At 38.6% G+C, this 27,646-nt stretch overlaps 1 protein-coding gene across 5 annotated transcripts in view; it reads left to right on the top strand.

Annotated features, from left to right (window-relative positions):
* FAM169A (family with sequence similarity 169 member A) overlaps nt 1–27,646 on the top strand; it is a 123,134-nt gene that overhangs the window by 82,039 nt on the left and 13,449 nt on the right. For 4 of the 5 annotated variants that reach the window (XM_037802063.1, XM_037802064.1, XM_037802065.1 and 1 more), the window contains 2 exons: nt 11,662–11,790; nt 12,315–12,427. In XM_037802063.1, coding sequence (XP_037657991.1) covers nt 11,662–11,790; nt 12,315–12,427 — 242 coding nt within the window. The remainder of the gene's footprint in view (nt 1–11,661; nt 11,791–12,314; nt 12,428–27,646) is intronic. The other variant, XM_037802066.1, reaches the window with a different exon arrangement.

Below are 27,646 nucleotides of genomic sequence, written 5' to 3'. Positions count from 1 at the left end.
TCGATGTGTCATACTTTTTAATCCATTCTATCAGTCTGTATCTTTTAATTGGAGAGTTTAATACATACACATTCAAAGTTTTTACTGTAAAGGGAATTCCTGATCCAGCTATCTTATCCTTTGGTTTTTAGTTGTCAGATCTATTTTTCCCTCTCTCTCTTTTATTCCTTTAAGTTACTGTTACTCTTCAGTTCTGTAACCTCTCCAGACCTCTCTCTCCTTTCTTTTTTTTTCTCAGCTGGTAGAGCTCCCTTTAGTAATTTTTACAGGACATGTCTCTTGTTAACAAATTTTCACAGCATTTGTTTGTTAACAAATTCTCTCAGCATTTGTTTGTCTGTGCAAATTTAAGCACTCTCTCAATTTTGAAGAGGAGCCTTACTGGATAAAGAATTCTAGGCTGGCAGTTTTTCTCTTTCAGAACCTTAAATATGTCATCCCACTGCCTTCTTGCCTCCATGGTGCCCACTGAGTCATAAGTAGTATTCTTATGTGGTTTCCCTTTTAAGTGGTGCATCGTTTCTCTTGCTGCTTTAAGAACTTTCTCCTTGTCTTCAGCATTTGATGGTCTGATCAGTATTTGTCTTGGAGTGTTTTATTTGGATTTACTCTATTTGGAGTTCATTGGGCATCTTTGATTTCCATCTTTATGTCATTTAGAAGGGTTGGGAAGTTTTTTCCCACTGTGTCTTGAAACACTCTTCCTAGCCCTTTTCTCCTTCTGAGACACCAGTGACTCTTGTATTTGTTTCCTTCGTGTCCATCATTTCCCTGAGATCCATTTCAAATTTTTCACCATTTGTTCTTTTTTGTTTTCTTAAGGAGGCTCTGCATATTTTTTTCATTTTTTTTTAAATTAAGTATATTAAAAAAATACAATAAAAAAACATTTCAAAGAACCCATAACAACAAGGGAGTAAGAAAAAGACAACTAACTTAAAATAACTACTTTACTTCCAACATGTTCCTACTCTACCCCAAGAAAATAACCTAATATAGCAACATTTCTGTGAACTTGTTTCTACCATACCCATCAGAAATTAACAAACCATAGTCATTTCTGGGCATTCCCAGAACGTTAAGTTTACCCACGTTAAATTTATCTGTTCTTACTGTGTTATCGTTCCGCCTTCGTTAATTGTAGTCTATCACTAGTTCCTCTGCATTCTACATTATAAACCATTTATTCTACATTTTTCAATGTTTACATTAGTGGTAGCATATAATATTTCTCTTTTTGTGCCTGGCTTATTTTGCTCAGCAATTATGTCTTCAGGGTTCATCCATGTTGTCATATGTTTCATGACATCGTTCCTTCTTACCGCCGTGTAGTATTCCATCGTGTGTATATACCACATTTTATTTATCCACTCATCTGTTGAAGGACATTTGGGTTGTTTCCATCTCTTGGCAATTGTGAATAATGCCGCTGTGAACATTGGCGTACAGATATCTGTTCATGTCACTTCTTTCAGATCTTCCAGGTGTATACAGAGAAGTGCAATTGCTGTATCGAATGGTAACTCTATATCTAGTTTTCTAAGGAACTGCCAGACTGACTTCCAGAGTGGCTGAACAATTATACAGTTCCACCAACAGTGAATAAGAGTTCCAATTTCTCCACATCCTCTCTAGCATTTGTAGTTTCCTGTTTGTTAAATGGCAGACATTCTAATTGGTGTGAGATGGTATCTCATTGTGTCTTTTTTTTTTTTTAAATCTTCATTTTATTGAGATATATTCACATACGACACAGTCATACAAAACAAATTGTACATTCGATTGTTCACAGTACCATTACATAGTTGTACATTCATCACCTAAATCAATCCCTGACACCTTCATTACCACACACACAAAAATAACAAGAATAATAATTAAAGTGAAAAAGAGCAATTGAAGTAAAAAAGAACACTGGGTACCTTTGTCTGTTTGTTTGTTTGTTTGTTTCCTTCCCCTATTTTTCTACTCATCCATCCATAAGCTAGACAAAGTGGAGTGTGGTCCTTATGGCTTTCCCAATCCCATTGTCACCCCTCATAAGCTCCATTTTTATACAATTGTCTTTGAGATTCATGGGTTCTGGGTTGTAGTTTGATAGTTTCAGGTATCCACCACCAGCTACCCCAATTCTTTAGAACCTAAAAACGGTTGTCTAAAGGGTGCATAAGAGTGTCCACCAGAGTGACCTCTCGGCTCCTTTTGGAATCTCTCTGCCACTGAAGCTTATTTCATTTCCTTTCACATCCCCCTTTTGGTCAAGAAGATGTTCTCCATCCCATGATGCCAGGTCTGCATTCCTCCCCGGGAGTCATATTCCACGTTGCCAGGGAGAGTCACTCCCCTGGGTGTCTGATCCCACGTAGGGGGGAGGGCAGTGATTTCACCTTTCAAGTTGGCTTAGCTAGAGAGAGAGGGCCACATCTGAGCAACAAAGAGGCATTCGGGAGGAGGCTCTTAGGCACAATTATAGGGAGGCCTAGCCTCTCCTTTGCAGCAACCGTCTTCCCAAGGGTAAATCCTATGGTAGAGGGCACAACCCATCAACCACCAGCCCCCTATGTCTGTGGTCATGTTAGCAACCATGGAGGTGGGGTAGGCCAATACCCCTGCATTCTCCACAGGCTCCTCAAGGGGGCACTACATATTTTTTTTTATAATTTGCATCTCTCTAATAGCTAGTGAAGCTGAACATTTTTTCATGTGTTTCTTACCATGTGTATTTCCTCTTCAGAGAACTGTCTTTTCATATCTTTTGCCCATTTTATACTTGGGCTGTCTGTACTATTGTCATTGAGTTGTAGGATTTCTTTATGTATGCAAGATATCAGTCTTCTATCAGGTATGGTTTCCAAAAATTTTTTCCCGTTGAGTTGGCTGCCTCTTCACTTTTTTGACAAATTCCTTTAAGGTACAGAAACTTCTAAGCTTGAGGAGTTCCCATTTATCTATTTTTTCTTTTGTTGCTTGTGCTTTGGGTGTAAAGTCTAGGAAGTGGCCGCCTAATACAAGATCTTAAAGATGTTTCCCTGCATTATCTTCTAGGATAATGGTAGTGTCCTTTATACTGAGATCTTTGATCAACTTTGAGTTCATTTTTGTATAGGGTGTGAGGTAGGGGTCCTCTTTCATTCTTTTGGATATGGATATCCAACTCTCCCAGCCCATTTGTTGAAAAGACTGTTATGTCTAAGTTCAGTAGCTTTGGGGGCCTTATCAAAGATCAGTCGGCCGTAGATCTGGGGGTCTATCTCCGAATTCTCTATTCAATTCCACTGATCGATATGTCTATCTTTGTGCCAGTACCATGCTGTTTTGACTACCGTGGCTTTATAATAAGTTTCAAAGTCAGGGAGTGTAAGTCCTCCCACTTCGTTTTTCTTTTTTAGAGTGTCTTTAGCAATTCGAAGCATCTTCCCTTTCCAAATAAATTTGATAATTAGCTTTTCCAAGTCTGCAAAGTCGGTTGTTGGAATTTTGATTGGGATTGTATTGAATCTGTAGATAAGTTTAGGTAGAATTGACATCTTAATGACATTTAGCCTTCCTATCCATGAACAGGGAATATTTTTCCATCTTTTAAGGTCCCCTTCTATTTCTTTTAGTCGAGTTATGTAGTTTTCTTCATAGAGGTCTTTTACATGTTTGGTGAAGTTTATTCTTAGGTACTTTATTTTTTTAGTTGCTGTTGAAAATGGTATCTTTTTCTTGAGTGTCTCTTCAGTTTGTTCATTTCTAGCATATAGAAACATTACTGACTTATGTGCATTAATCTTGTATCCCGCTACTTTGCTAAATTTGTTTATCAGCTCTAGTAGCTGTATTGTTGATTTCTCAGGGTTTTCCAGATGTAAGATCCTATTATCTGCAAGCAATGGCAGTTTTACTTCTTTCTTTCCAATTTGATGCCTTTTATTTCTTTGTCTTGCCAGATTGCCCTGGCTAGCACTTCCAGCACAATGTTGAATAAGAGTGGTGACGGCGGGCATCCTTGTCTTGTTCCTGATCTTAGAGGGAAGGCTTTCAGTCTCTCACCATTGAGTACTATGCTGGCTGTGGGTTTTTCATGTATGCCCTTTATCATATTGAGGAAGTTTCCTTCAATTCCAACCTTTTGAAGTGTTTTTATCAAAAAGGGATGTTGGATTTTGTTGAAGGCTTTTTCAGCATCTATTGAGATAATCATTTGATTTTTCTCTTTTGATTTGTTAATGTGTTGTAATACATTGATTGATTTTCTTATGTTGAATCATCCTTGCATGCCTGGAATGAACCCCACTTGGTCATGGTGTGTGATTTTTTTAATGTGTCTTTGGATTCGATTTGCAAGTATTTTGGTGAGAATTTTTGCATCTGTATTCATTAGGGAGATTGGCCGGTAGTTTTCCTTTTTTGTAGCATCTTTGCCTGGTTTTGGTATTAGATTGATGTTAGCTTCATAAAATGAATTAGGTAGTATTCCATTTTCTTTGATGTTTTGAAAGAGTTTAAGTAAGATTGGTGTCAGTTCTTTCTGGAAAGTTTGGTAGAATTCCCCTGTGAAGCCATCTGGCCCTGGGCATTTATTTGTGGGAAGATTTTTGATGACTGATTCGATCTCTTTGCTTGTGACTGGTTGGTTGAGGTCTCCTGTTTTTTCTCTGGTCAGTCTAGGTTGTTCGTATGTTTCCAGGAAATTGTCCATTTCCTCTACATTATCCAGTTTGTTGCCATACAGTTGTTCATAGTATCCTCTTAAAATGTTTTTAATTTCTTCGGGATCCGCAGTAGTGTCACCTTTCTCATTCGTTATTTTGTTTATATGCGTCTTCTCTCTTTTTGATTTTGTCAGTCTAGCTAGGGGCTTGTCAATCTTGTTGATCTTCTCAAAGAACCAACTTTTGGTGTTATTTATCCTCTCTGTTGTTTTTTTGTTCTCTATGTAATTTATTTCTGCTTTATTCCTTGTCATTTCTTTTCTTCTACTTGGTTTAGAATTGGTTTGCTGTTCATTTTCTAGCTTCTTCAGTTGATCCATTAGTTCTTTGATTTGGGCTCTTTCTTCCTTTTTAGTGTATGTGTTTAGTGCTGTAAATTTCCCCTTCAGTACCACTTTTGCTGCATCCCATAGGTTTTGGTATGTTGTGTTCTCATTTTCGTTCGTCTGTATATATTTAGCAGTTTCTCTTGCTATTTCTTCTTGAACCCACTGTTTAGGAGCGTGTTGTTTAGCCTCCAGGTATTTGTGAATTTTCTAAGTCTTTGATTGTTATGGTCTTCTAATTGTATTCCATTGTGGTCAGAGAATGTGCTTTGAATAATTTCAATTTTTTAAAGTTTATTGAGGCTTGTTTTATGTTATAGCATATGATCTATTCTGGAGAAAGTTCCGTGAGCTCTAGAAAAGAATGTGTATCCTGGTGGTTTGGGATATAATGTTCTATATATGTCTGTTAAATCCAATTCATTTATCAGATTGTTTAGGTTTTCAGTTTTCTTATTGGTCTTCTGTCTGGTTGATCTATCTATAGGAGAGAGTGATGTGTTGACGTCTCCCACAATTATTGTGGAAACATCCATTGCTTCCTTTAGTTTTGCCAGTGTTCGTCTCATGTATTTTGTGGCACCTTGATTGGGTGCATAAACATTTATGATTGTTATTTCTTCTTGTTGCATTGCCCCTTTTATTAGTGTAGTGGCCTTTTTTGCCTCTCATAACATCCTTGCATTTAAAGTCTATTTTATCTGAGATTAATATTGCTACTCCTGCTTTCTTTTGACTGTAGCTTGCATGAAATATTTTTTTTTCCATCCTTTTACTTTCAATTTCTTTGTGTCCCTGTGTCTAAGATGAGTCTCTTGTATGCAACATATTGATGGTTCATTTTTTTTTTGATCCATTCTGCCAATCTATATATTTTGATTGGAGAGTTTAATACATTAGCATTCAACATTTTTACTGTAAAGGCATTTATTGAATCAGCCATCTTATCTTTTGGTGTATGTTTGTCAGATATATTTTTTCCCTCTCTCTCTTCCTGTCTTTTAACATACCCATACTGACTCTCTTTAATACTGAACCTTTCTCCATCTCTCTCTCTCCTTTCTTTGTTTTTCTGTCAGTAGGGCTCCTTTTAGTATCTCAAGTAGCCAGGTCTCTGGTTAGCACATTCTCTGAGCATTTGTTTGTCTGTGAAAAATTTAAGCTCTCCCTCAAATTTGAAGGAGAACTTTGCTGGATAAAGAATTCTTGGTTGGAAATTTTCCTCTCAGAATTTTAAGTATGTCATGCCACTGCCTTCTCGCCTCCATGGTGGCTGCTGAGTAGTCACCACTTAGTCTTATGTCGTTTCCTTTGTATGTGGTGAATTGCTTTTCTCTTTCTGCTTTCAGAACTTGCTCCTTCTCTTCCATATTTGACAGTATGATCAGAATATGTCTTGGAGCGGATTTATTTGGATTTATTCTATTTGGAGTTCGCTGAGCATTTATGATTTGTGTATTTATGGTGTTTAGAAGATTTGGGAAGTTTTCCCCAACAATTTCTTTGAATACTCTTCCTAGACCTTTACCCTTCTCTTCCCCTTCTGGAACACCAATGAGTCTTATATTTGGACGTTTTATTTTATCTATTGTATCCCTGAGGTCCATTTTGATTTTTTCGATTTTTCCCCCATTCTTTCTTTTGTTCTTTCATTTTCCGTTCTGTCATCCTCCGCTGTTCACGTTCCTCTAGTCTTGTACTGTGAGCATCCAGAATGTTTTTAATTTGGTTAACAGTTTCTTTTATTTCCATAAGATTGTGTATTTTTTAAATTTACTCTTGCAATTTCTTCTTTATGCTCTTCTCGGGTCTTCTTCATGTCCTTTATATCCTGTGCCATGCTCTTCCTTACGTCCTTTATATCCTGTGCCATGCTCTCGTTGTTCGTGTTTAGTTCTTTGATTAATTGCTCCAAGTACTGTGTCTCCTCTGATCTTTCAGTTTTGGTGTTTTGGCTTGGGTCATCCATATTGTCTGGTTTTTTCATATACTTTAAAATTTTGCATTGTTTTTGGGTTCTTGGCATTTGCTTAACTTGATAGGGTTCTTTTAGGATATGTAGACCGATTCAAACCCTTATCTCTAATTTGTCAGATCTGCAGCTTCGTGGAGTACAGTTTCTCTAAGTAACCAGCAGGTGACTTCCATGAGTCACCTATTCCCCTCGAGCCACTTCTCCCCCACTTTGTCTTTATGGTGAGTGGGGGTGTGAGTCTTGTGGGGTCCAATTTGTGCACCAAGCTTGTGTGTCTAGTTGGTGTTGCCCTCCCTGCTTATGGGGTGTGTGTGTGAGCGATTAACGAGGGAGGGTGGCTTTAATAATCAAATCTGCCAGGTGTTCCTGGAGATTTAAAGTTGTTGCAGTGGTCTAATCCTTCAGTTCAGTCTTGTCACAGTTTGTCTCTGCCGCTGACCCAGAAGTCCTTAGTATTTGTGTATCGTCCCTGGGACTTGAGAGTGGGTCCCTCATCCAAGCCATGCACTCCTAGGTCCTCCGCTGAGGGATGACTGTGCTACATCACAGGTGAGTGCCATCCCCCAAGGGAGGTTCCGGGCTCACCATTTGTTCTTTTGCGTTTGCATTCAATTGTTGGCCTCAACTTCACTTATCCTTCCTTCTACTTCTTCAAATGTGCTATTGTGTGTCTCTAGTATGTTTGTAATTTGATCAATAGTATCTTTTATCTCGATAAGATCTACTCTATTTTTATTTACTCTTTCGGATTCTTCTTTATCCTCTTGTAATGTCTTTTTGCTGTCTTCTATTTCTTTAGCCGTCTTTTGAAGTTGTTTTGTAGAGTTGTGTGTACTTTTTAATTAAAAGTTTTGTGGCTCTTCTGGCTTTTTAATTTGTTTGGCTTGTCAACTTCTTCTAAATTCTGCAAGTGGTTTATGGTTTTCTGTTGGCTTGGAGAATTTGCTTGTCTTGCTATGGTTATTTTGGGAAATGCAGGATTATTTGAGCATTTGTATATAATTTGACAGAAGTATAGCTTCCTGGAGTGCAGTTTCCCTATCCTACCATCAGGTGGATGTCTTGAGCTGCCTTTTATTCTCAGGCTGGTGTTCGTGAACTTCTCCTATGCACTGGGTGGGGTTCAAACTGGGTGGAGCCCAAACAGTGTGGGAAATCAGTCAGTGTACCAGTTCTCCATGTGTACTGGGTACTGTCTACCCTATGACTCCGATGTGGCCCCTGTGCAGTTTGGCAGGGAGTCTGCTCAAGGGCACTTTCTAGCATAAACATGCCCTACTCCCTGCCTGCCAAGCACCCATGAGCCTCCGGGGTGTGGAATGTGCTCCTGATGCCTCCATATGGCGCCCTTTGCTATCCCAGCTTCATACTGGTGTACGCTCCGGACTTCTGTTGGTGGGGAGTAAATGCTGCCTCCCAGGTTCCCTCACAGTAGCTTCTGGCTGTATGGCTGTGGAGGATCACCTCCCCAGGTAACTGCCAAGTTGGGTGCACAGGAGTGGAGAGCCACTGCTCACTACCTTGACTGGCGGCTCTCTTGCCCCTGCTGACCCCTGGAGGCAGTCCTAGCTCGAACAAACTCACCCCATTCCTCAAGGTGCCGTCTGCATTTTTTTTTTTTTTTCTGACATTCCCACCACGTACTGTAGGGGTCTTTTTGTGGCCTTTCACACCTTGAAACCGCTGACCAGGGTATCCTCCGGCCCATCTCTAATTTCTTTCACGGAGGAGAAGCCTGCTCCACCTCACCCACTCCACCATCTTCCTGGAAGTTCAAATATTTTTATTGTATCCTCTTTGAAGCCTTTTTTATTTCAGCAAGGTTGGAGGTAATGTCTTCCTTTTCATTTCTGATTTTTCTATTAGTATTGTCTCTTTTTTTTCTTTCATCTATCTAAAGGTTTGTCAATTTTGTTGATCTTTTGAAAGGACTGACTTTTGGTTTTGTTGATTCTATGGTTTTTGTTTTTTCTGTCTCATTTATCACCATTCTGATTTTTCTTATTTCCTTCCTTCTCCTGGCTTTGTGTTTAGTTTGTTCTTCTTTTTCTAGTTCTTCTAGTTTTGAGGTTAGGTTTCTGATTTGAAGGCCTTCTTTTTTTTTTCAGTGTAAACACTTAGAGCTGTAAATTCTCCTCTAGAGACTGTTTGTTCTGCATTGCATAAGTTTTAGTATGTTGTTTTCTCATTCATTGTTTTCCTGATATCTTTTAGTTCTTACTCTGTATTTTCCTTCATCTCCTTGAGCATTTTTAAGATCATTTTTAAAGTCTTCGTTTGGTATGTCCACATTCTGGTCTTTTTCCTTTATCCTCTTCATTTGGATGAGCCATTATTTCCTGTTTCTGTTTTTCTTACTCATATTTCATACTATACATTTTAATATTTTAAAAATATTAAATCTGGAATTTCTTCCCTGAGATGTCTGTTTCTTGATTTTGTAAACAGCTGGTGATAAGACAGGGATTTTCTTGAGCTTCAGCCCTTGTGTCAGGACAGTCTGCCCAGGGCGAATGCAGTGTGCAGAGTCCTTGCTGTCTTTTCAGGGCCTGTGTATTTTCCTGAGGTTGTTCTTGTTAATTGTTTGAAGTTCCCCTGTTTATAGGAGTTTGAATGCCTCCTCTCTTCCTCAGGATGCAGACCTCTCTCTCCTGAGTGTTTAAAGTAGGTAAGCCTTTGCCCCAGTCTTTCCTCCTTTGTAGTTTTTATATTCCTTTCTTTGTCTCAGGCTGCTTTTGTCTGGAAGCCAAATTCTGGGAGGTGGGGCACACCAGAGAGGAGTTTCCCAAGTCAGTTTTTCCCAGCTGAAATAGGGCCAGGGACCCTGAAGGGGGCACTGACTTGCTCCAAAGCTCCCTGGAATAGGGATCCGGAAGGGCCCCAAGGGCTTCTTCCATGGGTGAGTTTTCTTGACTTGCCCAGCAAAGGCAGCCTTTCTACTAACCGTCCCCCACAGCCCCGAGGAACCATAGTGTCTCCTTTGCCATTGTCTTTTTCCAGGGCGGGTTAGAACAGTGGCCACCTTCAGAGTTGGGCCCCCAGCGATCCAAAGTCGCTAATCAAAAGCCGTGATCAACCGTAGACTATGCCCGCACCTGGTCTTGGTGAAGAGGATTTTTATGTCCCTTTCTGTCACTGGTGGGCTAGCCAGTGGCTGAATTGCAGAGTGGCCTGCTATGAGAGTGGGGAATGGGTGCTGGTAACCACTGCGTGGAGAGAGCCGTTTACTGGTATTTACCGTAATTTGCCGGTCTCTTCCTCCCACTCATCCCTGGATGCTTTACGGAGTTCTACTGTCCTCCGGAGTTTCAGAATAGTTGTTGCAGTCGTTCTTACCTGTTTAGATGATCTGGTGGAAGGTCTGTATCCTGGAGTACCCTATTCCACCATCTTCCCACAATCATCTCCTATGGTTTCATTTTATTTTTAATTTTAAAACTTTTATCCATTTAGAGTTCATCCTTATGTACCATGTGAGGTATAGGTCCATTTATTTTTTCCATGACAGGTATCTGGTCGTACTCATTGTATATCTAATTATATATCTCTTTTGCATTCATTTGCATAGTGATCTGTATAAATGTCAGCAAACAGTGGCCCTCTGGCCTGTCAACTCTTTTGTAAGTAAAATTTTATTGGAACATAGTCATGCTTGTTTATTTACATATTGTCCATGGCTTCTTTGCCCTGGAATGATGTGGTTGATTTGTTATGACAGAGACCTACCAGGTTTGTCATACTTTTTCATTATGAAATATGATTTTTGTGGCTTTTATAAGAAATCTTTTGGTATTCTAATGTCCTAGGGATATTTCCTGTGTTTTTCTTGAAACATTTTGCTTTTCATATTGTCTTGTAATCCATGTAGTATTTACTCTTATGAGTGATATGAAGTCAAGAGATAATTTTTTTTCCTGTGTATGAATTTCTGTTCCAGCACCATTTATTGAATAGTTTATTCATTCTCTGCTGAAATGTAATTCCTCCTCTGTCATTTGCCATTTTTTAGTACATGTGTGGTTCTTTCCTGATCTTTGTTTTCCTGTTATTTGTATTATGGGTTTTTTTTTTTTGGAGGGGTGAGGGTGGGGGTGGGGTTCTGTTTACATATCCTTATGTTTATATTAGATTGTTTTAATTACTGTTGCTTTGTTATGATTTTTGGTACCTGCTAGGACAAGTCCCCATCTTTTCCTCTTCAAACTTGGTTTGAATATTCTTTCTTGACCCTTTTGTTCTTTCATTTGGAATTTAGGATCAAGTCTTGTCAATTTCCACTAAAAAATAAACTTTGTTTGGAATTTTATGGAATTTATAGATTAATTTGGTGAGAATTGTGTATTTACCTTATTGATGGAGTGTGGCCATTCTTTCATTCAGTTTTTCTTTTATGTCCTTCAAATTACATTTTATTAAATTATTAGGGTTTTTATTACTCAGTCATGTTACTACTTTTAGTCACAGTTTATTTAGGGCCTTGATTCATAAATGAGGTTGCTGTATAATCATCTTGAATTGCTTTCGTGGTGTTTTGGTATCAAGGTTATGGTAGCCCCACTAAGTGAATTAATTGGTCAGTTTATTTTCCATCTTTATTCTGTTCTTTGGAACAATTGAAATTTGCAATTTCTAGAAAGTTCTTTTATTCTTTTATGTTGTTCAGCTTGCAAGCAATACTTTGAAAAGTATCCAGGAGATCATGAACTCCTCTGGGAAGTTGAAGGTGTTGGACACTGGTACCAGCGAATACCGGTCACCAGAGCATTGCAGAGAGAGGCACTGAAAATTATAGGTGAGACTGATTTGTATTTAAACATGAGAAAGTCCAGGTTAAAAATAGATGCCTAATGGTGCCTAGAGTAGTAGTAGAATGTAATGTGATCTCTTTAATAGTAGAGCCTCTTGTCTAAAGGTTGAAATTCTAGTATAAATTGACATTTGAGTCATTAGTAATAAGGGGACCTAGAATAGTACACCTCAGTGTAGCAGCCCAGTAGGCACTGATGGGTAAGAAATAGACGCAGATTTCTAAGACTGCATAGTACAGGCATCAGGAGCAAAGGTAGCTCCCAATCTCATGCATCTCTCTCCAGTGTCACTAAATACAGATCACTATTTAAGATCTCATTATAAGGTCTTGCAATAATTGCAAGGTCTCATTATAAGATATTAGTAATGGAAACATCCCACACCTAAATGTTCAGTGTCCTTCTGTCCAGGGTGGTTCAGGGCTTTTAAGAACTTCAGTATAAATAATGTTAGAATTAAAGCCAAATACTAATTGGATTACAATTTTTAAAATTCTTTTACATACAGCAGTTTCTCAAAATGAGGCTACAAGACATATGTCTGGAGAATATGGTCTTCGATCTGTTCCAGAATATGAAGCAGGAACTGGAGACAATCAGTCTAGTGAGGTGCAGCTAACTGTAGGTACACACTATTATTATTAATTTTTTTTAAGGAAATAACGTTTTTAATCATGATTTTCTGTCGTGGGATATAACATATATATAGTAACTTTCCAAGTTGATTTTAACAAGTAGTTAGCAAATTTCAGAGAATATTAAAGGTTACAGTTCCATAGTTTCAGTTATTTCCTTATTGTGAAATATACAAAAAGGGTAATATCTTTCCAAGTATGATTTAACAAAGGTATATAATAAATTTTTGAAATGTTATGAGTTACAGTGCCATAGTTTCAGTTATTTTCTTATTGTGAAATATGACATGTACAAAAAGGTGATAATTTTCAAATTACAATTTAACAAATAACTGTAGAACAAATTTCAAAGAATGCTATGCATTACAGTTCTACCATTTTGATTCTCCCTCTAGCTATTCTAATACCCTAGCGACCAAGAAAAAGAAAATTATATAGAGATTTAGTATTCGTAATCCTCTGTCAAATTCCATCCTGTCTGTTGCCACCCCTTCCTCTAGTTTACTCACCTTCCTTATCTTTGGGGCTGTCCAGGCAGTGACCACCCTAACTTGTTCATGTGGAAAATGGGTGTCGACTTTATGAGAAAAGGGGATACATCTGGTTGATATTCTTGAAGCCGCTATTGCCTTTGGGTTTTGGGACTTAGCTGGCATGGGAGCTCTCTGGAGGATTTAAATTTCTGAAGAATAAACTTAGTGAGTGAAACTTTTATAGAGTCTCAGATAGGGACCCCGAGTATTCTTTAGGGTTTTTGGGACTACTGTTGACTTGGGCTTATCATATGTCATTTGGCTTGTTTTGGTGAATCTTGTGTAGGAGTAACCTCCATAACAGTCTCTTGACTCTATTTGAATTTTCTTAGCCACTGGAACCTTATTTTGTTGCCATTCTTTTCCCCCTTTTGGTCAAAAAGGCATTCTTAATCCCTTGATGCTAGGGTCAGGCTAATTCCTGGAATCCCTGTCCCACGTTGCCAGGGAGACTCATTCATCTGGGGGTCCTGTCCCATGTCAGGGGGAGGGTGATGAATTTATTTGCAGAGTTAGGCTTAGAAAGTCCAAGTTTGAGTAACAAAAGAGATTCTCTGCAGATGATTCCTAGGTATAATTACAGGTGGGCTTAGCCTCCCGTTTACAACCATAAATTTCACAAAAGCAAGCCTCAGGATCAAGGGCTTGACTTATAAAGTAGGGAGATTCCTAAGTTCACATAGCATATGTTCTGTCCACGATAACCCATCCATATCTTACATTATCATCACTTAGTTGTGCAGTCCTCATCACTCTCCATTTTAAACAATTCTCATGACCCATAACACCTCGTAGCTCTTGTCAGCCCTTGATTATTTGTTTCTAGTACTTGTGTGGTACTGGTATGGTATTCCTACTATAGTCCTTAGTATGCAATAGGTAGATTTTAGGAAATAATTTTTATGTGCTTCTTAAAAATAGATTCAGCTTGTATTTAAATTCTTAAATGTTATAAGTCATTTAACAGCCAATAAATTTCTGTTGTGTTAATTTTCTTGGCATCTTCTGTCAATTGATTACCCTGGCGGAAAAGTTAGTTCTTTCAGGCCAATTTTATGATTTCCAGTGATATGCCCAAAAGTTCAGAATTACTAAGGATTTAAAATTCTTTGAAAACGAATTTTAATGATATTAACAGTTCTATAGTCTAATTAGGGGTAATTTGGAATATACATAAAATAACATAGAAGAATATAAAAATGCGTAGTTCCATTACCCAGATATTGCCACTGTTAACGTTATAGAATGTATACTTATTATATATAGTACATGTATCTACATATATTTTATTTTTGTTTATTCTTTTATGCTGCTTCTTACAGCTTTTTTCTGTTAATATAATATCATAAGCATATTCCATGACATTACCTTTTTAAACATTGTTGAATAGCAGCACACTTCTATTATGTGTAAATATTATCATTTATTTCCTTAATGTAGGATATTTAAATTTTTTACATTTATAAGTGCCCATCAGTGAATACATTTATACATGAGTGTTTGTGTGTATATACATATTTCCTTGTGTACATAAATCCCTAGAAATGAAATTAGTAGTAGGAGAAAGCCTATGACGTTATTGTGGAATGTTCCAGGCTACACATGGTAGGTCTTTGTAGAATGTAATGTACTTTTAAAAAAAAATTCAATTGAGATATTTTCACATACCGTACAATAATTCAAAGTGTACAATCAGTTGTTCACGGTACTATTATATAGTTGTGCGTTCATCACCACAATTAATGTTTGAACATTTTCATTACCACACACACACACAAAAAATACAAGAATAAAAATTAGAGGCAGAAGAAGATGGCAGCGTAAAGAGGAGGGCAACTTAGTGAGTCCCCCTGTATCAATAAAAAACAACTAGGAACAACTAGTAAATGATCTGGAATAACTGCGGGGCGACAACTGTGACTGTCCACACATCGTGCACCAACCTGGATTGGGAGAAATGCCTGAGATTGCAGTGCAGAATCTGTGAGTAGAGACTGCAGATGTGAGCCGGAAGCCCCATCCCTCTATGGCAATACAAACTGTAAAGCCTTGCTGAGATAGAGAGCAGCACTCTCTGAACAAGTGAATATACCTTGGTCTGCTCCAACTGGGGTTTTAATTGGCAAATGTGGAGTGATCAATGCAAGCTGCAAATCCCCAACAAGCAGACAGAGGCTTTTAGTGACGACTGACCTTGAAGAGCCAGGGGACTTCTCTCTCTTGGGACGGGGAGCCCAGAAGACCAGGTGCTATCTTTGGCTGACAGGTGAAACGGGGGGCTGTGGACTGACCCTGAAAGTGGGCTTTCTGTCCCTTTTTCTCTTTGTCAACCTGAGTGACTCAGTGGAGAAAGCTTCAGCCATTTCCATTTCGCAGCACTCTGAAGTGGAGAAAGACTCAGACATTTTTGTTCACAGTGCTCTGACCCAGACAAGGGTGGAGATAGCAGGGAGACAAAAACCTATTTAAAAGCAAATGAAAAACTCCCTAGGGTATGTATCTTCTCTAAGAGGAAAGAGGTGGTGCGTTGCTCTACTACCCGCCTTCTATGCAGAACAAAGACCCCAGGGCCTGGGGAAAACAAATCCAACCAGAAACAACTTAAGCAGAGAATTAAAGGTGTCACACCTCTTTATACCTATTGGCAGTGACAGGCTGACAGGTACCACCTGCTGGGCAGGTTAGGAAAAGCACAGCACCTTGATGCCTCACAGGGTGTGTCAGTCTTCTTATACACACCCTCAGGGAAACCTGGTGCTGAATATTTCCTCCTTCTGGGACCTGAGCCAGTTCTGGTCTTGGAAAACCTGATTGGGGTAACCAAGGAAACTAGATGCCTAGACAACGGAGAACTGCAACATACACTAAGAAAATCGAAGTTATGGCCCAGTCAAAGGAACAAACTTGCACTTCAGCTGAGATACAGGAATTGAAGCAACTTAATGCTGAATCAATTCAAAACGTTTAAGGAAGATATGGCAAAAGAAATGAAGCATATAATGAAAACACTGGTCATACATAAGGCAGAAATCGAAAGTTCAAAAAAACAAGTGGCAGAATCTATGGAAATGAAAGGCACAACACAAGAGATAAAAGACACAATGGAGACATACAACAGCAGATCTCAAAAGGCAGAAGACAACACTTGGGAACTGGAGAACAAGACACTCGAAATCCTACACATGGAAGAACAGATGGGGAAAAGAATGGAAAAATATGAGCAATGTCTCAGGGAGTCGAATGTCAACATGAAACGCTTGAATGTATGTGTCATGGGTGTCCCAGAGGGAGAAGAGAAGGGAAAAGGGGCAGAAGCAATAATAGAGGAAATAATCAATGAAAATTTCCCATCTCTTATGAAAGACATAAAATTAGGGATCCAAGAAGCACAGCGTACCCCAAATAGAATAGATCTAAATAGGCCTGTGACAAGACACTTAATCAGATTTCCAAACGTCAAAGACAAAGAATCCTGAAAGCAGCAAGAGAAAAGTGATCCATCACGTACAAAGTAAGCTTAATAAGACTATGTGCGGATTTCTTAGCAGAAACCAAGGAGGGAAGAAGGACGTGGTGTGATATATTTAAGATACTGAAAGAGAAAAACCACCGACCAAGAATCCTCTATCCGGCAAATTGTCCTTCAAATATGAGGAGAGTTTAATATATTCTCTGACAAACAGACAATGACAGAATTTTTGAACAAGATAACTGCTCTACAGGAAATATTAGAGGGAGCAGTACAGACAGATAGGAAAAGACAGGAGTGAGAGGTTTGGAGCACAATTTTGGGTGATGGTAGCACAGCAATGTAAGTACACTGAAAAAAGATTACTGTGAGTATGGCTGAAAGAGGAAGATTAGGAGCATGTGGGACACCAGAAGGATAAAGGAAAGATAAAGATTGGGACTGTATAACTCAGTGAAACCTAGAGTGTTTAACAATTGTGATAAAATATACAAATATGGTTTTTCATGAGGGAGACTAAATGAATGTCAACCTTGCAAGGTGTTAAAAATAAGGAGTTATTGGGGGAAAATACAATCAATGCAAACTAGAGACAATAATTAACAGAAAAATTGTATTATGCTTCCTTTAATGTAACAAAGGCAATATATCAAAGCTGAATGCATATAGGAGGGGGACATAAGGGAAGGTTATGGGACTCTTGGCATTGGTAATATCTGATTCTTTATTTTACTTTAGTTTAATGCTATCTTTCCTTTTGTTGCTTCCTAGTTGTCATGTTTTCTTTTGTTTTTTCCTCTTTTTCTTTTGTCTCTCTACCTTCTTTGACACTTCCTGCTTTGTGGAAGAAATGGAGATGTACTTACATAGATAGTGGTGATGGTGGTGATTACATAAATATGTGACTATACAGGGAACCATCAATTGTTTACTCAGGACGGAATGTATGGTGTGTGATGAAGAAGCCTTGAGGGCACTATATTGAGTGAAATAAGTCAGACACATGAGGACAAATATTGCAGGGTCTCATTGATTTGAACTAATTATAATATTTAAACCCATAGACATGAAATATAAGTTACCAGTGTATAGATCGAGGCTAAAGAATGGGGAGTGGTTGCTTACTAAGAGCAGAATGTTCAACTAGGTTGAACTTAAAGGTTTGGTAATGGACAGAGATGACAGTAGCACTTTGTGAGAATAACTAACAGTGCTGAATGGTGTGTGAATGTGGTGGAAAGGGAAAGCTCATAGTCACGTATGCCACCAGAAGGAAAGTTGGGGGTTAAAAGATGGGAATGGGAGCTGTATGTTTTAGTTACTCCTCCAGGAAAGTAGGTAGAAAGCCAGGAACTGCGTGGACTGGACACCACAGAGCAATCTGACTTTGGGCATACTTCATACAACACTCATGAAAACGTGGAACTGCTGAGATCAGCGAAATCTGTAAGTTTTTGTGTCCAGGGGACCCGCACCCCTCCCTGCCAGGCTCAGTCCCGTGGGAGGAGAGGCTGTCAGCTCCAGGAAGGAGAAGGGAGAACTGCAGTGGCAGCCCTTATCAGAAACTCATTCTACTAATCCGAACTCCAACCATAGATAGACTGAGACCAGACACCAGAGAATCTGAGAGCAGCCAGCCCAGCAGAGAGGAGACAGGCATAGAAAAAAACAACACGAAAAACTCCAAAATAAAAGCGGAGGATTTTTGGAGTTCTGGTGAACATAGAAAGGGGAAGGGCAGAGCTCAGGCCCTGAGGCTCATATGCAAATCCTGAAGAAAAGCTGATCTCTCTACCCTGTGGACCTTTCCTTAATGGCCCTAATTGCTTTGTCTCTTAGCATTTCAATAGCCCATTAGATCTCTGAGGATGGCCCTTTTTTTTTAATCCTTTTTTCTTTTTCTAAAACAATTACTCTAAGAAGCCCAATACAGAAAGCTTCAAAGACTTGCAATTTGGGCAGGTCAAGTCAAGAGCAGAACTAAGAGAGCTTTGAGACAAAAGGCAATAATCCAGTGGCTGAGAAAATTCACTAAACACCACAACTTCCCAAGAAAAGGGGGGTGTTCGCTCACAGCCATCATCCTGGTGGACAGGAAACACTCCTGCCCATCACCAGCCCCATAGCCCAGAGCTGCCCCAGACAATCCAGTGTGACGGAAATGCTTCAAATAACAGGTACACACCACAAAACTGGGCGTGGACATTAGCCTTCCCTGCAACCTCAGCTGATTGTCCCGCAGTTGGGAAGGTGGAACAGCGTGAATTAACAAAGCCCCATTCAGTCATCATTTCAGCAGACTGGGAGCCTCCCTACACAGCCCAGCAGCCCAGAACTGCCCTGGGGGGACCGCACTCACCTGTGACATAGCACAGTCATCCCTCAACAGAGGACCCGGGGTGCACAGCCTGGAAGAGGGGCCCACTTGCAAGTCTCAGGAGCCATACGCCAATAGCAAGGACTTGTGGGTCAGTGGCAGAGACAAACTGTGGCAGGACTGAACTGAAGGATTAGACTGTTGCAGCAGCTTTAAAACTCTAGGATCACCAGGGAGATTTGATTGTTAGAGCCACCCCCCTCCCTGACTGCCCAGAAACACGCCCCATATACAGGGCAGGCAACACCAACTACACACGCAAGCTTGGTACACCAATTGGACCCCACAAGACTCACTCCCCCACTCACCAAAAAGGCTAAGCAGGGGAGAACTGGCTTGTGGAGAACAGGTGGCTCGTGGATGCCACCTGCTGGTTAGTTAGAGAAAGTGTACTCCACGGAGCTGTAGATCTGATAAATTAGAGATAAGGACTTCAATTGGTCTACAAATCCTAAAAGAACCCTATCAAGTTCAGCAAATGCCACGAGGCCAAAAACAACAGAAAATTATAAAACATATGAAAAAACCAGACGATATGGATAACCCAAGCCCAAGCACCCAAATCAAAAGATCAGAAGAGACAGCACGTAGAGCAGCTACTCAAAGAACTAAAGATGAACAATGAGACCATAGTACGGGATACAAAGGATATCAAGAAGACCCTAGAAGAGCATAAAGAAGACATTGCAAGACTAAATAAAAAAATGGATGATCTTATGGAAATTAAAGAAACTGTTGACCAAATTAAAAAGATTCTGGACACTCATAGTACAAGACTAGAGGAAGTTGAACAACGAATCAGTGATCTGGAAGATGACAGAATGGAAAATGAAAGCATAAAAGAAAGCATGGGGAAAAAAATTGAAAAAATCGAAATGGACCTCAGGGATGTGATAGATAATATGAAATGTTCTAATATAAGACTCATTGGTGTTCCAGAAGGAGAGGAAAAGGGTAAAGGTCTAGGAAGAGTATTCAAAGAAATTGTTGGGGAAAACTTCCCAAATCTTCTAAACAACATAAATACACAAATCATAAATGCTCAGCGAACCCCAAATAGAATAAATCCAAATAAACCCACTCCGAGACATATTCTGATCACACTGTCAAACACAGAAGAGAAGGAGCAAGTTCTGAAAGCAGCAAGAGAAAAGCAATTCACCACATACAAAGGAAACAGCATAAGACTAAGTAGTGACTACTCAGCAGCCACCATGGAGGCGAGAAGGCAGTGGCACAATATATTTAAAATTCTGAGTGGGAAAAATTTCCAGCCAAGAGTACTTTATCCAGCAAAGCTCTCCTTCAAATTTGAGGGAGAGCTTAAATTTGTCAGAGACAAACAAATGCTGAGAGAATTTGCTAACAAGAGACCTGCTCTACTGTAGAGACTAAAGGAGCCCTACAGACAGAGAAACAAAGAAAGGACAGAGAGACTTGGAGAAAGGTTCAGTACTAAAGAGATTCGGTATGGGTACAATAAAAGATATTAATTGAGAGAGGGGAAAAATATGACAAACATAAACCAAAGGATAAGATGGCTGATTCAAGAAATGCCTTCACGGTTATAACGTTGATTGTAAATGGATTAAACTCCCCAATTAAAAGATACAGATTCGCAGAATGGATCAAAAAAAATGAACCATCAATATGTTGCATACAAGAGACTCATCTTAGACACAGGGACACAAAGAAACTGAAAGTGAAAGGATGGAAAAAAATATTTCATGCAAGCTACAGCCAAAAGAAAGCAGGTGTAGCAATATTAATCTCAGATAAAATAGATTTTAAATGCAGGGATGTTTTGAGAGACAAAGAAGGCCACTACATACTAATAAAAGGGGCAATTCAACAAGAAGAAATAACAATCGTAAATGTCTATGCACCCAATCAAGGTGCCACAAAATACATGAGAGAAACACTGGCAAAACTAAAGGAAGCAATTGATGTTTCCACAATAATTGTGGGAGACTTCAGCACATCACTCTCTCCTATAGATAGATCAACCAGACAGAAGACCAATAAGGAAATTGAAAACCTAAACAATCTGATAAATGATTTAGATTTAACAGACATATACAGGACATTACATCCCAAATCACCAGGATACACATACTTTTCTAGTGCTCACGGAACTTTCTCCAGAATAGTTCATATGCTGGGACATAAAACAAGCCTCAATAAATTTAAAAAGATTGAAATTATTCAAAGCACATTCTCTGACCACAATGGAATACAATTAGAAGTCAATAACCATCAGAGACTTAGAAAATTCACAAATACCTGGAGGTTAAACAACACACTCCTAAACAATCAGTGGGTTAAAGAAGAAATAGCAAGAGAAATTGCTAAATATATAGAGACGAACGAAAATGAGAACACAACATACCAAAACCTATGGGATGCAGCAAAAGCAGTGCTAAGGGGGAAATTTATAGCACTAAATGCATATATTAAAAAGGAAGAAAGAGCCAAAATCAAAGACCTAATGGATCAACTGAAGAAGCTAGAAAATGAACAGCAAACCAATCCTAAACCAAGTAGAAGAAAAGAAATAACAAGGATTAAAGCAGAAATAAATGACATAGAGAACAAAAAAACAATAGAGAGGATAAATATCACCAAAAGTTGGTTCTTTGAGAAGATCAACAAGATTGACAAGCCCCTAGCTAGACTGACAAAATCAAAAAGAGAGAAGACCCATATAAACAAAATAATGAATGAAAAAGGTGACATAACTGCAGATCCTGAAGAAATTAAAAAAATTATAAGAGGATACTATGAACAACTGTATGGCAACAAACTGGATAATGTAGAGGAAATGGACAATTTCCTGGAAACATAGGAACAACCTAGACTGACCAGAGAAGAAATAGAAGACCTCAACCAACCCATCACAAGCAAAGAGATCCAATCAGTCATCAAAAATCTTCCCACAAATAAATGCCCAGGGCCAGATGGCTTCACAGGGGAGTTGTACCAAACTTTCCAGAAAGAACTGACACAAATCTTACTCAAACTCTTTCAAAACATTGAAGAAAATGGAACACTACCTAACTCATTTTATGAAGCTAACATCAATCTAATACCCAAACCAGGCAAAGATGCTACAAAAAAGGAAAACTACCGGCCAATCTCCCTAATGAATATAGATGCAAAAATCCTCAACAAAATACTTGCAAATTGAATCCAAAGACACATTAAAAAAATCATGCACCATGACCATGTGGGGTTCATTCCAGGCATGCAAGGATGGTTCAACATAAGAAAATCAATCAGTGTATTACAACACATTAACAAGTCGAAAGGGAAAAATCAATTGATCATCTCAATAGATGCTGAAAAAGCATTTGACAAAATCCAACATCCCTTTTTGATAAAAACATGTCAAAAGGTAGGAATTGAAGGAAACTTCCTCAACATGATAAAGAGCATATATGAAAAACCCACAGCCAGCATAGTACTCAATGGTGAGAGACTGAAAGCCTTCCCTCTAAGATCAGGAACAAGACAAGGATGCCCGCTGTCACCACTGTTATTCAACATTGTGCTGGAAGTGCTAGCCAGGGCAGTCCGGCAAGACAAAGAAATAAAAGGCATCCAAATTGGAAAAGAAGAAGTAAAACTGTCATTGTTTGCAGACGATATGATCTTATATCTAGAAAACCCTGAGAAATCGACGATACAGCTACTAGAGCTAATAAACAAATTTAGCAAAGTAGCGGGATACAAGATTAATGCACATAAGTCAGTAATGTTTCTATATGCTAGAAATGAACAAACTGAAGAGACACTCAAGAAAAAGATACCATTTTCAATAGCAACTAAAAAAATCAAGTACCTAGGAATAAACTTAACCAAGTATGTAAAAGACCTATACAAAGAAAACTACATAACTTTACTAAAAGAAATAGAAGGGGACCTTAAAAGATGGAAAAATATTCCATGTTCATGGATAAGAAGACTAAATGTCATTAAGATGTCAATTCTACCCAAACTCATCTACAGATTCAATGCAATCCCAATCAAAATTCCAACAACCTACTTTGCAGACTTGGAAAAGCTTAGTTATCAAATTTATTTGGAAAGGGAAGATGCCTCGAATTGCTAAAGACACTCTAAAAAAGAAAAACGAAGTGGGAGGACTTACACTCCCTGACTTTGAAGCTTATTATAAAGCCACAGTTGCCAAAACAGCATGGTACTGGCACAAAGATAGACATATAGATCAATGGAATCGAATTGAGAATTCAGAGATAGACCCTCAGATCTATGGCCGACTGATCTTTGATAAGGCCCCCCAAGTCACTGAACTGAGTCACAATGGTCTTTTCAACAAACGGGGCTGGGAGAGTTGGATATCCATATCCAAAAGAATGAAAGAGGACCCCTACCTCACCCCCTACACAAAAATTAACTCGAAATCGATGAAAGATATCAATATAAAAGAAAGTACCATAAAACTCCTAGAAGATAATGTAGGAAAACATCTTCAAGACCTTGTATTAGGCGGCCACTTCCTAGACTTTACACCCAAAGCACAAGCAACAAAAGAGAAAATAGATAAATGGGAACTCCTCAAGCTTAGAAGTTTCTGCACCTCAAAGGAATTTCTCAAAAAGGTAAAGAGGCAGCCAACTCAATGGGAAAAAATTTTTGGAAACCATGTATCTGACAAAAGACTGATATCTTGCATATATAAAGAAATCCTACAACTCAATGACAATAGTACAGACAGCCCAATTATAAAATGGGCAAAAGATATGAAAAGACAGTTCTCTGAAGAGGAAATACAAATGGCCAAGAAACACATGAAAAAATGTTCAGCTTCACTAGCTATTAGAGAGATGCAATTTAAGACCACAATGAGATACCATCTAACACCGGTTAGAATGGCTGCCATTAAACAAACAGGAAACTACAAATGCTGGAGGGGATGTGGAGAAATTGGAACTCTTATTCATTGTTGGTGGGACTCTATAATGGTTCAGCCACTCTGGAAGTTAGTCTGGCAGTTCCTTAGAAAACGAGATATAGAGTTACCCTTTGATCCAGCGATTGCACTTCTCGGTATATACCCGGAAGATCGGAAAGCAGTGAGACGAACAGATATCTGCACGCCAATGTTCATAGCAGCATTATTCACAATTGCCAAGAGATGGAAACAACCCAAATGTCCTTCAATAGATGAGTGGATAAATAAAATGTGGTATATACACACGATGGAATACTACACGGCAGTAAGAAGGAACGATCTCGTGAAACATATGACAACATGGATGAACCTTGAAGACATAATGCTGAGCGAAATAAGCCAGGCACAAAAAGAGAAATATTATATGCTACCACTAAAGTGAAGTTTGAAAAATGTAAAACAAATGGTTTATAATGTAGAATGTAGGGGAACTAGCAATAGAGAGCAATTAAGGAAGGGGGAACAATAATCCAAGAAGAACAGATAAGCTATTTAACTTTCTGGGGATGCCCAGGAATGACTATGGTCTGTTAATTTCTGATGGATGTAGTAGGAACATGTTCACAGAAATGTTGCTATATTAGGTAACTTTCTTGGGGTAAAGTAGGAACATGTTGGAAGTTAAGCAGTTATCTTAGGTTAGTTGTCTTTTTCTTACTCCCTTGTTATGGTCTCTTTGAAATGTTCTTTTATTGTATGTTTGTTTTCTTTTTAACTTTTTTTTCATACAGTTGATTTAAAAAAGAAGGGAAAGTTAAAAAAAAAAAAAAGAAAAACAAGGAAAAAAAGATGTAGTGCCCCCTTGAGGAGCCTGTGGAGAATGCAGGGGTATTTGCCTACCCCACCTCGATGGTTGCTAACATGACCACAGACATAGGGGACTGGTGGTTTGATGGGTTGAGCCCTCTACCACAGGTTTTACCCTTGGGAAGACGGTTGCTGCAAAGGAGAGGCTAGGCCTCCCTATGGTTGTGCCTAAGAGCCTCCTCCCGAATGCCTCTTTGTTGCTCAGATGTGGCCCTCTCTCTCTAGCTAAGCCAACTTGAAAGGTGAAATCACTGCCCTCCCCTTTACGTGGGATCAGACACCCAGGGGAGTGAATCTCCCTGGCAACGTGGAATATGACTCCCGGGGAGGAATGTAGACCTGGCATTGTGGGACGGAGAACATCTTGACCAAAAGGGGGATGTGAAAGGAAATGAAATAAGCTTCAGTGGCAGAGAGATTCCAAAAGGAGCCGAGAGGTCACTCTGGTGGGCACTCTTACGCACAATTTAGACAACCCTTTTTAGGTTCTAAAGAATTGGGGTAGCTGGTGGTAGATACCTTAAAGTATCAAATTACAACCCAGAACCCATGAATCTCGAAGACAGTTGTATAAATATGTAGCTTATGAGGGGTGACAATGGGATTGGGAAAGCCATAAGGACCACACTCCCCTTTGTCTAGTTCATGGATGGATGAGTAGAAAAATAGGGGAAGGAAACAAACAGACAAGGGTACCCAGTGTTCTTTTTTACTTCAATTGTTCTTTTTCACTCTGATTATTATTCTTGTTATTTTTGTGTGTGTTCTAATGAAGGTGTCAGGGATTGATTTAGGTGATGAATGTACAACTATGTAATGGTACTGTGAACAATCGAAAGTACAATTTGTTTTGTATGACTGCGTGGTATGTGACTATATCTCAATAAAATGAAGATAAAAAAAATCTGTTGAGATGAAAAAAAAAAAAGATGGGAATGTATAAGACAATGAACCTTGTGGTGGGCAATGTCCGTGATTAACTGTACAAATATGAGAAATCTCTTTCATGAAGCAGAGCTAATGTATGACACTATAACTACTAGTTAATAATAGAGGGGCATATAGGGAAAGAAATATATGTATTGCAAACTAAATACTATAGTTAACAGTGTTTTAGCGTTCTTTCATCAACAGTAACAAATATACTATATCAATACTATGCGTCAACAGTGAAGGAGGGGTGGTTATGGGTATGGGAAGATTTGAGTTTCGTTTTTTTGTCTTTATTTCTTTTCTGGGGTAAGAAAATGTTCTAAAAATAGAAAAAAATTGTGGTGATGGATGCACAGCTGTATGATGGTACTGTGGGCAATTGATTGTACCCTTTGGATCTTTGGATAATTGTATGCTATGTGAATAATCTCAGTTTTAAAAAAAATTAATGTGAAAACAAATACCCAGAACACCCCCCACCCCCCATCATTCCCTTTTATTTATTTACTTTTGTCCCCATTTTTCTGCTTCCCTGTCCGTACACCGGATAAAGGGAGTGTGAGCCACAAGGTTTTCACAATCACATTGTCACAGTGTAAGCTATATGGATATACAGTCGTCTTCAAGAATCAAGGCTACTGGGTTGCAGTTCAGCAGTTTCAGGTATTTCCTTCTAGCTATTCCATTACACTGGGATATCTATATAACATATATGAGTACCCTGCAGAATGTCCTCTTGACTCCATTTGAAATCTCTCAGCCACTAATACTATTTTGTTTCATTTGTCTTCCCCCTTTTGCTCAAGAAGGCTTTCTCAATCACACGATGCCAGGTCCAAGTTCGTCCCTGGGAGTCATGTCCCACATTGCCAGGGAGATTTACACCCCTGGGAGTCACATCCCATATAGTGGGGAGAGCAGTGAGTTCACCTGCCAAGTTGGCTTAGAGAGAGAGGCCATATCTGACCAACAAAAGAGGTTCTATGGGGTTGACTCTTAGGTAAAATTTTATGTAAGTGTAGCCTCTCCTTTGCAATAACAAGCTTCATAAGGGCAAGCCCTAAGATTGAGGGCTCGGCCTTCTAAATTGGTAGTCCCCAATGCTTGTGAGAATATCAGTAATTCGCCAGGTGGGGAAGTTTTATATTTCCACATTTTCCCCAGCCCCTCAAGGGGATTTTGCAAATACATTTTTATTCTCTGCCCAAATTACTGTGGGATGTATTGGGGCTTCACACTAACCTGTACAAACCAAGTAGATCTCTCTCCCTACTCAAAGTTCCATGTAATAATGGTGTTTGTATAAACTGACCATAAAAGTTAAATTATATAGTGTGTTACAGAAAATAGAGATTTTTCACTGAATAAACTGTAAGTACTTTTAAAATATTAGGTATCTTGAATAGTAGGACAGGTTCCATTACATTGAACTTCAGAAGATTTACCAGGTCCTTTTTTAGAACGATATTTTTTGGTTCTTAAATTATAGGATTCTGCTAGTCTTATTTTTATGCAGAGTTTTATTGTGATGGGATTGGTTACAAACATATTTGTTTTGTATGTGGGTATCTGAGTATATTTGTAGTGGTTATTGAATATGTGTATTTAAATGTGTATGCATTTTAGAGAGCAAGTGCTTTCGGGAATTATTTGTGCTTTTTATTTCCTATTTCAGTTAGCATTAGAATCAAATTTCATACATTTGAATGAAAATTTTGAAATGTTTTAAGGGATAATATAATAACTATAAGAAGTTAGATTTTTGTTTTTATTTTTTCTACATTTGGAACGTCAGACTTAAAAATAAGCCTGTGTTCTGTTATATTGCAGTTCTAATTATTCAGATATACTCAATTTCCTTTAGGATTTGCCAGATACAAAACTCAAGGAAGGTATTCTAGGTAGAAAAATCTTCTCTTCCCATTCATTTAATGAGAACAATGATTTATTTTTACATTAAGCAAATGATTTTAAATGTGCTGTTTTAGTGAGAATATTTTATAATGGAATCATTTCATTAGTTTGGTAGCATAAATTAAAGTTTACTTCATTTTAGAATTAATAGTTTTTGTATTATTTTAATATTTGAATTAATTCAAGGAAAATATTTA

The sequence above is a fragment of the Choloepus didactylus genome, chromosome 13 (genome assembly GCF_015220235.1).
Source record: "Choloepus didactylus isolate mChoDid1 chromosome 13, mChoDid1.pri, whole genome shotgun sequence".
In the NCBI taxonomy this organism is placed as follows: Eukaryota; Metazoa; Chordata; class Mammalia; order Pilosa; family Megalonychidae; genus Choloepus; species Choloepus didactylus.
This window is presented reverse-complemented; position numbering and strand designations above follow the sequence as displayed.